This window comes from Bubalus bubalis, chromosome 1 (assembly GCF_019923935.1).
Source record: "Bubalus bubalis isolate 160015118507 breed Murrah chromosome 1, NDDB_SH_1, whole genome shotgun sequence".
Taxonomy (NCBI): domain Eukaryota; kingdom Metazoa; phylum Chordata; class Mammalia; order Artiodactyla; family Bovidae; genus Bubalus; species Bubalus bubalis.
The window spans coordinates 50,067,019-50,081,403 of record NC_059157.1 but is presented as its reverse complement, the minus strand read 5'-3'; the positions used below and the strand labels follow the sequence as shown (position 1 = coordinate 50,081,403).

The window sequence follows — 14,385 nt, the reverse complement described above, 5'->3', positions numbered from 1 at the left end:
AAATGAACTGGTTCCAAATTGGGAAAGCAGTAAGTCAAGGCTGTTTACTGTCACCCTGCTTATTCATCTTCTAAGCAGAGTACATCATGCAAAATGCCAGGCTGGATGAAGCACAAACTAGAATCAAGATTAGTGGAAGAAATATAAATAATCTCAGATATGCAGATGACACCACCTATATGGCAGAAAGTGAAGAGGAACTGAAGAGCCTCTTGATGAAAGTGAAAGAGGAGAATGAAATGGCTGGCTTAAAACCCAACAATCAGAAAACAAAGATCATGCAATCTGGTCCCGTCACTTCATGGCAAATAGATGGGGAGACAATGGAAACAGTGAGAGACTTCATTTTCCTGGGCTCCAAAATTACTGCAGATGGTGAATGCAGCCATAAAAGAAAAAGATGTTTGCTCACTGGAACAAAAGCTGTGACCAACCTAGACAGCATATTAAAAAGCAGAGACATGACTTTGCTGAGAAAGGTCCATGTAGTCAAAGCTATGGTTTTTCCAGTAGTCATGTATGGATGTGAGTGTTGGATTATAAAAAGAACTGAATGCCAAAGAATTGATGCTCTTGAACTGTGTTGTTCAAAAAGACTCTTGAGAGTCCCTTGGACAGCAAAGAGATCCAACCAGTCAATCCTAAAGGAAATCAGTCCTGAACATTCATTGGAAGGACTGATGCTGAAGCTGGAGCTCCAGTACTTTGACTACCTGGTGTTAAGAACTGGCTCATTTGAAAAGACCCTGATGCTGGGAAAGATTGAAGGCAGGAGGAGAAGGGGACAACAGAGGATGAGATGGTTGGATGGCCTCACCGACTCGATGGACATGAGTTTGAACAAACTCTGGTAGTTGGTGATGGACAGGGAACCCTGGCTTGCTGCAGTCCATGAGGTCGCAAAGGATCGGACATGACTGAGTTACTGAACTGAACTGAACTGTACTGAAATTTTTAAAAGCTACACATTTTTTCCCTACATGTTTGGCAATAGAAAATTCAGATATGTAGCTTCGAGTGAGAAGGAAGAGTAGGTTTGGATTTAGACATCCATAGAGAGAAGAAACTTATTTGTAGACACACAGGTATACTGTAATGTTTCTATTCTCAGTACTACTGACATTCTCGATTATTTTTCTTTTAGTTTTTACATGTGGCTCTGTGCCCTGGAGACTTAGTACCATCCTTGGGTTTTATATACTATGGACATGGAACAACAGACTGGTTCCAAATAGGAAAAGGGATACGCCAAGGCTGTATATTGTCACCCTGCTTATTTAACTTATATGTAGAGTACGTCATGAGAAACGCTGGGCTGGAAGAAGGACAAGCTGGAATCAAGATTGCAGGGAGAAATACCAATAACCTCAGATAATCAGATGACACCACCCTTATGGCAGAAAGTGAAGAGGAACTCAAAAGCCTCTTGATGAAAGTGAAAGTGGAGAGTGAAAAAGTTGGCTTAAAGCTCAACATTCAGAAAACGAAGATCAAGGCATCCGGTCCCACCATTTCATGGGAAATAGATAGGGGAACAGTGGAAACAGTGTCAGACTTTATCTTTTTGGGCTCCAAAATCACTGTAGATGGTGATTGCAGCCATGAAATTAAAAAACGCTTACTCCTTGAAGGAAAGTTATGACCAACCTACACAGCATATTAAAAAGGAGACACATTGCTTTGCTAACAAAGGTCCATCTAGTCAAAGCTATGGTTTTTCCAGTAGTCATGTATGGATATGAGAGCTGGACTCTAAAGAAAGCTAAGTGCTGAAGAGTTGATGCTTTTGAGCTGTGGTGTTGAAGAAGACTCTTGAGAGTCCCTTGGAGTACAAGGAGATCCAACCAGTCCATCCTAAAGGAGATCAGTCCTGGGTGTTCATTGGAAGGACTGATGTTGAAGCTGAAACTCTAATACTTTGTCCACCTGATCAAACAGCTGACTCATTTCAAAAGATCCTGATTCTGGGGAAAATTGAAAGCAGGAGGAGAAGGGGATGACAGAGGATGAGACAGTTGGATGGCATCACTGACTCAGTGTACCTGAATTTGGGCAAACTCAGGGAGTTGGTGATGGACAGGGAGGCCTGATGTGCTGTAGTCCTTGGGGTTGCAAAGAGTCGGACACAATGAGTGACTGAACTGAACTGAACCAATATATGCATTTATGTATGACTCTCTCCTCTATCCATCCAATGAGCCTAGTTCTCAGTGAATTCATAATTTTATGTAGGAGTAACATAGTAGGATTTAAAGAAGAAATGAAGTAATTGTTTTTGTAGCCATGTGTTATGAAAGTTATAAAATAAGGAAGGTTATAAATGTTGTGAGAGTCAGGAAAGAGTTCTGAGAAGATGGGGCACTAGACATGAGGTTTGAGTAGGAACTGGCCAGTCAGATAAGGGAATGGGACAACAAGTCTTTCTGTGCATTTATTACCACCAGTCGAGGTGTGTAATCACTAAGCAGATGTAGAGAGGAGCTCTCAGACTTTTTTTTTTCTCTTCAGATTATTTAGAGCACAGCGCATACTGCTTCCATAAGCAGGAGAGGGCCTGGCCAGGAGGAGCGTATGCCAGTGAGCTTTTGTAGAAGACTACAAAAGACTTGGCCCTCACACTCAGTTGCTGTGTGATTTCAAGATAGTGACTTAATCACTCTGAGCCTCAGCTTCTTTCTCCCAACACTTGTTTGCCAAGTACCCACTCTATTTATTTTAAGAGGGTGTGAAAATGAATTGAGATAATGTGTAAAAAGACATTTTACAACATGCAATAGAGATGAACTGGTTCGGTTCAGTTCAGTTCAGTTCAGTCATTCAGTTGTTTCCAACTCTTTACAACCCCATGAACCAGGCCTCTTCCATGCCAGGCCTCCCTGTCCATCACCAATTCCTGGAGCTTACCCAAACTCATGCCCATTGAGTTGGTGATGCCATCCAACCATCTCATCCTCTGCCATCCTCTTCTCCTCCTGCCCTCAATTTTCCCAGCATCAGGGTCTTTTCAAATGAGTCAGCTCTTCACATCAGGTGTCCAAAATGTTGGAGTTTCAGCTTCAAAATCAGTCCTTCCAATGAACACCCAGGGCTGATCTCCTTCAGGATGAACTGCTTGGATCTCCTTTCAGTCCAAGGGACTCTCAAGAGTCTTCTGCAACACCACAGCTGAAAAGCATCAATTCTTCTGCACTCAGCTTTCTTCACAGTCCAACTCTCACATCCATACATGACCACTGGAAAAACCATAGCCTTGACTAGACAGACTTTTGTTGGCAAAGTAATGTGTCTCCTTTTTAATGTGCTGTCTAGGCTGGTCATAACTTTCTTCCAAGAAGTAAGTGTCCTTTTTTTTTTTTTTTTTTTTTTTTTAGCCTCGGTGTTTCTTTTTTTGTTTTTATTTTTTTTTAATATATATATTTTTTATTTTAATTTAACTTTACAATATTGTATTGGTTTTGCCATATATCAGCATGAATCCGCCACAGGTATACACGTGTTCCCCATCTTGAACCCTCCTCCCTTCTCCCTCCCTGTACCATCCCTCTGGGTTGTCCCAGTGCACCAGCCCCAAGCATCCAGTATCATGCTTCAAACCTGGACTGGCAACTCGTTTCATATATGATATTATACATGTTTCAATGCCATTCTCCCAAATCATCCCACCCTCTCCCACAGAGTCCAAAACACTGTTCTATACATCAGTGTCTCTTTTGCTCTCTCGTATACAGGGTTATTGTTACCATCTTTCTAAATTCCATATATATGCATTAGTATACTGTATTGGTTATTTTCTTTCTGACTTATTTCACTCCATATAATACGCAAAGCCACAGTCATCAAGACAGTATGGTACTGGCACAAAGACAGAAATATTGATCAATGGAACAAAATAGAAAGCCCAGAGATAAATCCACGCACATATGGACACCTTATCTTTGACAAAGGAGGCAAGGATATACAACGGATTAAATACAATCTCTTTAACAAGTGGTGCTGGGAAAACTGGTCAACCACTTGTAAAAGAATGAAACTAGAACACTTTCTAACACCATACACAAAAATAAACTCAAAATGGATTAAAGATCTAAACGTAGGACCAGAAACTATAAAACTCCTAGGGGAGAACATAGGCAGAACACTCTCCGACATACATCACAGCAGATCCTCTATCACCCACCTCCCAGAATATTGGAAAGAAAAGCAAAAGTAAACAAATGGGACCTAATTAAATGTAAAACCTTTTGCACAACAAAGGAAACTATAAACAAGGTGAAAAGACAGCCTTCAGAATGGGAGAAAATAATAGCAAATGAAGCAACTGACAAACAACTAATCGCAAAAATATATAAGCAACTCCTACAGCTCAATTCCAGAAAAATAAATGACCCAATCAAAAAATGGGCCAAAGAACTAAATAGACATTTCTCCAAGGAAGACATACAGATGGCTCACAAACACATGAAAAGATGCTCAACATCACTCATTATCAGAGAAATACAAACCAAAACCACTATGAGGTATCATTTCACGCCAGTCAGAATGGATGCGATGCAAAAGTCGACAAGCAATAAATGCTGGAGAGGGTGTGGAGAAAAGGGAACCCTCTTACACTGTTGGTGGGAATGCAAACTAGTACAGCCACTATGGAGAACAGTGTGGAGATTCCTTAAAAAACTGGAAATAGGGCTGCCTTATGACCCAGCAATCTCACTACTGGGCATACACACTGAGGAAACCAGAAGGGAAAGAGACACATGTACCCCAGTGTTCATCGCAGCACTGTTTATAATAGCCAGGACATGGAAGCAACCTAGATGTCCATCAGCAATGAATGGATAAGAAAGCTGTGGTACATATACACAATGGAGTATTACTTACCATTAAAAGAATATATTTGAATCAGTTCTAATGAAGTGGATGAAACAGAAGTACATGTCTTATAATTTCATGGCTGCATCACCATCTGCAGTGATTTTGGAGCCCAGAGAAATAAAGTCTGCCACTCTTTCCACTGTTTCCTCATCTATTTGTCATGAAGTGATGGGACCGGATGCCATGGTCTTAGTTTTCTGAATGTTGAGCTTTAAGCCAACTTTATCACTCGCCTCTTTCACTTTCATCTAGAGGCTCTTTAGTTCCTCTTCACTTTCTGCCATAAGGGTGGTGTCATCTGCATATCTGAGGTTATTGATATTTCTCCAGGCAATCTTGATTCCAGCTTGTGCTTCCTTCAGCCTGGGGTTTCTCAGTTTCTCATGATGTAATCTGCATATAAGTTAAATAATCACGGTGACAATATACAGCCCTGACGTACTCCTTTTCCTGTTTGGAACCAGTCTGTTATTCCATGTCCAGTTCTAACTGTTGCTTCCTGACCTGCACACAGGTTTCTTAAGAGGCAGGTCAGGTGGTCTGGAATTCCCATCTCTTTCAGAATTTTCCACAGTTTATTGTGACCCACACAGTCAATGGCTTTGGCATAGTCAATAAAGCAGAAATAGATGCTTTTCTGGAACTCTCTTGCTTTTTTGATGATCCAGCTGATGTTGGCAATTTGATCTCTGGTTCCTCTGCCTTTCCAAATCCAGCTTGAACATCTGGACGTTCACGGTTTGCATATTGCTGAAACTTGGCTTGGAGAATTTTGAGTATTACTTTACTAGCAAGTGAGATGAGTGCAATTGTGCGGTAGTTTGAGCAATCTTTGGCATTGCCTTTCTTTAGGATTGCAATGAAAACTGACCTTTTGTAGTTCTGTGGCCACTGCTGAGTTTTCCAAATTTGCTGGCACAGCATCATCTTTTAGGACTTGAAATAGCTCAACTGGAATTCCATCACTTCCACTAGCTTTGTTCGTAGTGATGCTTCCTAAGGCCCACTTGACTTCTCATTCCAGGATGTCTGGCTCTAGGTGAGTGATCACACCATCCTGATTATCTGGGTCATGAAGATCTTTTTTGTCAGTTCTTCTGTGTATTCTTGCCACCTCTTCTTAATATCTTCTTCTTCTGTTAGGTCCATACCATTTCTGTCCTTTATTGAGCCCAAGTTCATGAAATATTCCCTTGAATAGATCGCTAGTCTTTCCATTCTATTGTTTTCCTCTATTTTTTGCGTTGATCACTGAAGAAGGCTTTCTTATCTCTCCTTGCTATTCTTTGGAACTCTACATTCAGATGGGTATATCTTTCCTTTTCTCCTTTGCTTTTCGCTTCTCGTCTTTTCACAGCTATTTGTAAGGCCTCCTCAGACAGCCATTTTACTTTTTTGCATTTCTATTTCGTGGGGATTGTCTTGATTCCTTTCTCATGTAAAATGTCACTAAGTCCGTTCATAGTTCATCAGGCACTCTGTCCATCAGATTTAGTCCTTTAAATCTATTTCTCACTTTCATTGTATATTTGTAAGGGATTTGATTTAGGTCATACCTGAATGGTCTAGTGGTTTTCCCTACTTTCTTCAGTTTCAGTCTGAATTTGGCAATAAGGAGTTCATGATCTGAGCCACAGTCAGCTCCTAGTCTTGTTTTTGCTAACTGTATAGAGCTTCTCCATCTTTGGCTACAAAGAATATACATTCCTTAGTTCTTTATTCTCAAGTGTCTAACACCCAACTCTGCTTCCAATTTCTCATTACTTCTGGGAAGCATCTCTTCTATTCCATTACTCCTGCAGGAAATCAGATTGTCTCTCCTGCACCTGGACTTTGTCATGACCACCAGAATATGTGTCATTCCTCCTGCACTTGCTCCTCCAGCTCCATTCTTGACATGTGAGATTTGCACAGTTCAGCATGGTTCTGAAATACTGTGAGATTTGTGCTTGGGTATGTGAGTGCCTAAGCATGTGAGATACAAGGAATAGTTGGAGAAGGTATTATTTTTGCTGCAAATACAAGAAGAAATGCTTGTATTATATCAAAGAACTCAAGGTTCAAGCAACCTCTTAGCTCAGTCTTTGAAAGAGGCCATAGCACCTTATGAAAGACTAATTCATAAGCAGTACACAGAGATTTGTTAGAAGCAATGAGCCATTTTTATTGAGGATAAGCGATTATTCAAGCTTTAGAATGTTAGGATCATTAACACAGTCATAACAGAGACTCAGAGATTAGGGAGTAAAGGCTAACATTTGGAAGAGTCAGATGATATCACCATTGAACTTCAGACCTCAAGCATGTCAATCTAAAAATGGGTAGTTGGAGATCAAAGCCTCTGTCACACATACAATTTCTTGCAAGTACAAATCATGGGTTACAGATCCTCAAAGCAGTATTATTTTTAGATTCCTCATTTCAGAAGCAGGCTAGGCTAAGAGGGTGATGTTCTAGCAGCAAGAATAACATCTCCTGTAGCAAACTGGCCAGTAGCTGCTATAGCCAGAGCCATATCCACAGCCATATCTGGTTCCATAACCACAGCCATAATAGGGGCTAAATCCACAGCCATATCCTGTCCCATATCCACAGCCGTATCCCGAGCCGTATCCACAGCCGTATCTACTTCCATATCCACAGCCATAATAGGGGCTGAACCCACAGCTATAGCTCTTTCCACAGCCATAGCCACAGGAGTTGCCGTAGTAGTTACAACACATGTTGTCAAGGCAAGAGGGTTCAGGTGGACTGCAAGAGGCTGTTTCTGAAGTGTGTGTGTCTTCTCCCCATGGACCTTTATATACTGTCAGTAATTGGCAGAGCATACCATTCATTCCCTGACACAGGCAGCAAATGTGGAAGCAACATTATGAGCCAGTCACGTCACCACTGACCATCACTAAAGTTTGCTTAAAATAGCTCATTATTTGGGAGACTCCTGTTTCATTTTAAGAGCTTCACTTTAATTTGTTCTGCTGACAAACCGTCTTAGTAGAATCGTGTGACCCAAAGCTGGTCATTTTCAAATCTCCTCTCATTTAACAGACACCTTATAGAACAAGCTTGTTGGAAACGTAACTTCATACCAAACATTCAAACTTTCATGACCAAACATTCAGTCCAAAAAGAACCATGTTGCTTTGTTTATTGGGATAGGGGGGCATTTTTTCTTTCTTTTTTTTTTTTTTTTTTTTTGCTTATCTTAGTTTCTGTTTTATTTAAATCAACTTTTCAGAATCTGGCAGACTCCAAAATATAGATTATTTTTCACTGTACAACCATGAAATCTGAATTGGAAGGGAGTATAAAGTCAAGATTATTCTTTCCACTGGATATATTTGAATTTCGACAACAAAGGAATAAGTGGTGACCGAGTACTTTATTGAATGCCTTTAACAGGGATTTTTCACAAGGCTGCCAACTTCAATTTTTGAGAAGTTTCATTATCAGACATTTTTCCTTCAGCTGAGAACTCATTCTACCGCTTTTTCTGATATTGGTCACTGGTCTAATCTGAACACTCTGCTGTTTCATCCCTAACCATAAACATAAAGAAAATATACTCCCATTCCATTTTTCTTATCCTTCAGTTTCTTACCTTTTCTGTCCATCTTGAAATTCAAAACTATAAATTCTACTTGACAAATTCTCTGGTAGAGACACATTACTTTTCAGTACCAAAGCCAACACACTCTCTGGTCACAGTACCCCTGGGTTATTGAAAAGCTCTTTTATCTTTATTGCATTATTTCTAATACCTTTCCATTCAGATCTCTGGATACTGGTTTAAAACAGTAAAGACAACCCCTATTCTGTGTGTCCTTGAATAACCAGCTCTGACTATAGTCCCTGATAATTTGGACTCAATATTCTTCCATAAAAATGGATGAATCAAATCAAACATATATTAAAACATTGGAGAGTCACATATACTGTAAAGACATTTGATTATAAGATTAAATTGTCTAAATGCAAATTTCTTCTTTCTAAAATGAGGCCTACCTATTTTTACATAATTGTTTTCCTTATGTTTCATACCTATTTAGTGTTCTGGTCAGGAATTTTACTCAATAAATGCTATTCCCTTCATCTCACTTTCCTTTTTATTTTTCCCCTCTTGGCTATATATATTTATTTTTGTGATTATCATTTAATACATGTTATTTAAGTATGCACTTTTTAGAATCCAAACATAAATTTTAATTTCAAATACTTTTTTTTTTTTTTTTTGCAGTGACAAGGTGGACCTAGAAATTCTAATGCAGAGTGAAATAAGTCAGACAGTAAAAGACAAATATATGATATGCTTTCTTTAGATTTCTAAGAAATCTAAAAATACTAGTACAAATGAACCTGTTTATAAAACAGAAATAGAGTCACAGAAGTAGAAAACAAGTATGGTTACCAAGGGGTGGGGAGGGGAAGGGGGGATAAACTGGGAGGTTGAGAATAACATATTAACACTACTATATATAAAATAGATAACTAATAAAAATCTACTGTATAGCACAGGGAACTCTACCCAATATTCTGTAATGACCTATATAAGAACAGAATCTAAAAAAGGAGTGGATATAGGTATGTATATAACTGATTCACTTTGCTGTATTGCAGAAACTAGCACTACATTGTAAATCAACTATACTCCAATAAAAATTAAATTTCTGAAATCTCATTTTTCTTATTCCATTGTTTTAAATTCTTGTCTAATAATAGCTTTAAAATACCCATATTTATTTGTACTGTAATCCTGATTTAGTCTGAATTTAATGTAATAGCTTTGTAATGTAAAAGAAGTCATTCTATGGTATTCACATATGTATGCCCTAAATAAAAAAGCTTTTATGATAAGGAAGCAAAACCCCTCAGAATATAAACTACGTTCCTATTGAACTTTTTGCACTCTGACTGAGCCATTTTGTATAGTAATTTATTACTCAAAATACAGTGTCAACATTATGTCAACATAATGGACATAGAATCATGCATATTTTCAAGTTCAGAAACTAAAGAATAACTTTATGTTCTATTTTTAAAGCATATGTCTTGGGAACATGTTTATGCAAAAATTTGATATCAATATTTTTCAAACTCAACAGAAGTAAAAAGATCAGTCCAGAGTAGAAAAATATTTTATTTCTAGGACAATGTGTATTTTGATAATTTGAATTAAGTATCATCTTGCAGTAAGGCATTTTAGTCACGATCAAAGGCTTATTAAACAGTAGGTTTTAAATATCCATGTGAAATAGGTTCTAAAGATTCCCATAATTAGGACTATATATGGACTTTTCTGGTGGCTCAGATAGTAAAGATTCTGCATGCAGTGCAGAAGATATAAAAGACCTGGGTTTGATCACTGGGTTGGAAAGATCCCCTGGAGAATGGAATGGCTATGCACTCCAGAATTCTTGCCTGGAGAATTCCATGGACAGAGGAGCCTGGCAGGCTATAGTCACAGAGTCAAACACGACTGAATAGCTTTCACGTCACTTCACTTCATAGATTTTCTCCTTAGGGTATATTTTTTTTTCTACCTTCCAATCCCTAGGTCTAGAAGATACCAGAGACATATGAAAAATCATAAGAGAATACTGTGAACAGTTATATACTAACAAATTGGATAACCTGGAAGAAACACAAATTTCTAGAAACACAGAGCATACCAAGACTGAGTTATGAAGAAGCAAATAATTTGAACACACTGATCACCAGAATGAAATTAAAACAGCAATTCAAAAAATTTCCAGGGGAATTCTACCAAACATATAGAAAATAACTCAAACTATTCCAACTAACTGAAGATGAGGGAACATTCCCTAATTTATCCCAATATTAGACCACCGTTACTGTGCTACCAAACTAGAGAAAAACACTACAAAAAAGAAAAAAAAAAAAAAAACCCTCCACAAATGTTAGCAAACCAAATTAAAAAATACAAAGAAGCATCATTCACTGTGATCAAGTTGGATTTAATCCTGGGTCACAAAGACAATTTAACATATGCAAATCAACCACTGTGATACACCTATGTTAAGAAAAAGAAAGACAAAAAATACATGGTCACTTCAATAAATGCATAAAAATAGTTCCAAAAAATCAGCATCCATTCAAGTTAAAAAGTCTCATCAAAGTGGTTTAGGGGAAATAGCTGAATATAATAAAGACTGTTTATGACAAATTCACAGCCAACATAATACTCATTGGTGAAAAGGTGAAATCTTTCCTGCTAAATTCAGGAATAAGACAAGGATGCTCGTTCTCACCACTTCTATTTAAAGTAGAATTGCACATTCTAGCTGCAGCAACAAGAAGAAATAAAACATATTGGAAAGAAGAGGTAACACTGTCACTACTTGCAGATGATGTACTTTGTACAGAGAACTCAAAAGTCTCCACTGAAAACCTCTTAGAGCTAATAAGTTCATTCAGTAGATTGTATGTTACAAGATGAGTATAGAGAAATCTGTTATGTTTCTATACACTAATTATGAAATATTAGGAAGTGAAAGTCAAAAGAAATCCTATTTAATTGGTTCTACAAATGATACCTAGGAATAAACTTAAGGAAGCAAAAGAAGTATATTCTGAAAACCATAAAACTTTGATAAAGAAAATTGAAAATTATATGCAAAAATGGAAAGATATCCCATTCCCTTGTATTGGAAAAGTTAATATTATTAAAATGGCCATAATACCCGAACAAATCTACAGATTTAATGCAATTTCTATCCAGTACCCATGATATTTTTTACAAAACTAGACCAAAAACATCCTAAAATTCATAGAACTAGAATAATCCTTAAATAGTTATAAAATTTATAGAAAAATAATCTTAAAACTAGAACAACAAAAGACTACTTATCGGCAAAGCACTCCAGAAAAAAACAATAATGCTGGAGATATAACTCTCCCAAACTGATAATATTGTAAATCTACAGTAATCAAAATAGCATGGTATTGGCATAAAAAGGCACATAGAACACACAGATGGCTAACAGGACAAGAAAAGATGCTCAATATTACCAATTATCAGAAAAATGCAAATTAAAGCAATGATGCAATATCAACTCACATCTGTCAGAATACCTATCACCAAAGCAATCAGTAAATATCAGAAGTTTTAGAGGATATGGGAAAAGGAACCACTTGAACACTCTTGGGCAATGTAAATTATTGGTTCAACCACTATGGGAATCAGTATGGAGTTTCCATAAAAACCTAAAAATAGGACAGCCATATGATCCAGCAATTCTACTCCCAGCTACATATCCAGAAAAAGTGAAAACACTAACTTGAAAAGATACATACACTCCAGTGTCCCTAGCAATACTGTTTATAATATCTCACATATGGAAGCAACTCAAACATCTCTCAGCTCTTCTAAGAAGATATGGTGTACATATACACATCATGGAATATTACTCAGACATAAAAATGAGATACTACCATTTGCAGCAAAATGGATGGATTTAGAGAATATACTCAGTGAAAGATGTTCAGGCAGAGGAATAAGGCAGATAGAGGAACACAAATACTGTATTACTTCAGTTATATGAAGACTCAAAAAATTATAAAATCAATGCATATGTAAGACAGAAAGAGACCCAAAGATATAGAAAACAATCTTTTGGTTACGAAAGGAGATAGCAAAGGGGAGGGACCAATTAGTGCCACTGGATTAGCAGATGCAAACTACTGTTTATAAAGCAGATGAGCAATTAAGATATACTATATAGCATGGTGAATTATTTATTATGTTGTAATAATTTTTAATGGAGTATAATCTTCAAAAATACTGAATCATTATGCTATATACTCTAAACTAACATGATATTGTAAATCAAATATAGTTGAATAAAATAAAAACTTAAAAATTTGGAACCTGCCTGATTCTTAAAATGGTGATATGAAAGTAAAATCTATACAAGTAAGATATGCAAAAAAAAGTCCACAAACAAAAAAATTTTGACCACATCTTTGATGATGGAAAGGTCTGGTGTTCCTTTAGAGTGAGAAGACAGGATACGTTTGGATTTAGGCATCTACAGATAGAGAAACATTTATAAACATGTAGCTATAAAACAGGATTTCTATTCTTAACACTATTGACAGTTTGGACCAGATTTTTTCTTGTTGGGGGCTTCTTTGTGAGTGCAGAATCAACATCTTTGGCTTCTATAAATGAATCTGCAATGATTCAAAAAAAGGGGTAGGAATATTCTTTTCTTATGGCCAGAGGCAAAGGATTTAAGGAAGAAGAGAGAGAAAAGGGGCAAAATTTTTCTACATTGCTTCTCACATTTTTAATATAAGATATATATTAAGTGATAGGAAATTTTGGAAATGGGTATCTGTTTAGAGGTACATGCTATGCTATGCTAAGTCACTTCAGTCATGTCCAACTCTGTGCGACCCCATAAACGGCAGCCCACCAGGATCCCCGTCCCTGGGATTCTCCAAGCAAGAACACTGGAGTGGGTTATTCTCTGGCAGAGCAAATTAAAATGATGCTCTTTAAATATCTCCAAAATAACTACCTACTTTGGGCAAAGTATCGATCGTCAAAAGTGACCAGCACATGATGGTTGCTTCCATGTTTGTTGTCTATGTCAGGTAATGAATGGTATGCTCTGCCAATTACTGACAGTATATAAAGGTCCATGGGGAGAAGACACACACTTCAGAAACAGCCTCTTGCAGTCCACCTGAACCCTCTTGCCTTGACAACATGTGTTGTAACTACTACGGCAACTCCTGTGGCTATGGCTGTGGAAAGAGCTACAGCTGTGGGTTCAGCCCCTATTATGGCTGTGGATACGGAAGTAGATATGGCTGTGGATACGGCTCGGGATACGGCTGTGGATATGGGACAGGATATGGCTGTGGATTTAGCCCCTATTATGGCTGTGGTTATGGAACCAGATATGGCTGTGGTTATGGGGCTGGCTGTGGATATGGTTAAGGATATGGCTGTGGATTTAGCCCCTATTATGGCTGTGGATACAGCTCCCATTGTGGCTGTGGTTATGGAACCAGATATGGCTGTGGATACGGCTCCTGCTGTGGCTGTGGATACGGATCTGGTTACCACAGTTACGGGCCAGTCTGCTACAGGAGATGTTATTCTTCTTGCTGCTAGAACGTCACCACCTAAAACACCATTTATGTCGGAAACCACACATCTAACATAACACTGATTCAAGGATTGAAAAGTCAAGATTTCTATATGCAGGAAATTATATGCAAGACAGAGCTTTCACCTTCGACTACCCGTTTTTAAGATTGGCATCTTTGAGGCCTGAAGCTCCATGGTGGTATCATCTGTCTTTTTTCCAAATGTTAACCTTTACTGCCTTAACCTCTGACTCTCTGTAGTAATGATCCGAATGTCGGATCATTATAATGACCCTACTGTCGGGGAAATCCCTTGTTATCAATAAAATTGGTTCCTTGTTTCTAACAAATGTCTGTGTATTTGCTTGTGCATAATTTTTGTTTTGAGGTGTT

The 14,385-nt window shown here is 37.9% G+C and overlaps 1 protein-coding gene and 1 pseudogene across 1 annotated transcript; one reads left to right on the top strand and one right to left on the bottom strand.

The window, feature by feature from the left end:
* Window positions 1-7,054: 7,054 nt before the first annotated feature.
* LOC112586277 (keratin-associated protein 6-2-like) lies at window positions 7,055-8,081 on the bottom strand. Its single transcript, XM_025290633.3, has one exon. It carries the CDS (start codon window positions 7,707-7,709, stop codon window positions 7,326-7,328), a length of 384 nt encoding a protein of 127 aa, XP_025146418.3. The 5' UTR covers window positions 7,710-8,081; the 3' UTR covers window positions 7,055-7,325.
* A 5,488-nt stretch (window positions 8,082-13,569) lies between these two features.
* On the top strand, window positions 13,570-14,305 carry LOC112578793 (annotated as a pseudogene).
* The last annotated feature ends 80 nt before the right edge of the window (window positions 14,306-14,385 follow it).

Excerpts from the sequence above, each read along its gene's own strand:
- LOC112586277 (XM_025290633.3), bottom strand. The coding sequence starts at position 7,709 with ATGAATGGTATGCTCTGCCAATTACTGACAGTATATAAAGGTCCATGG.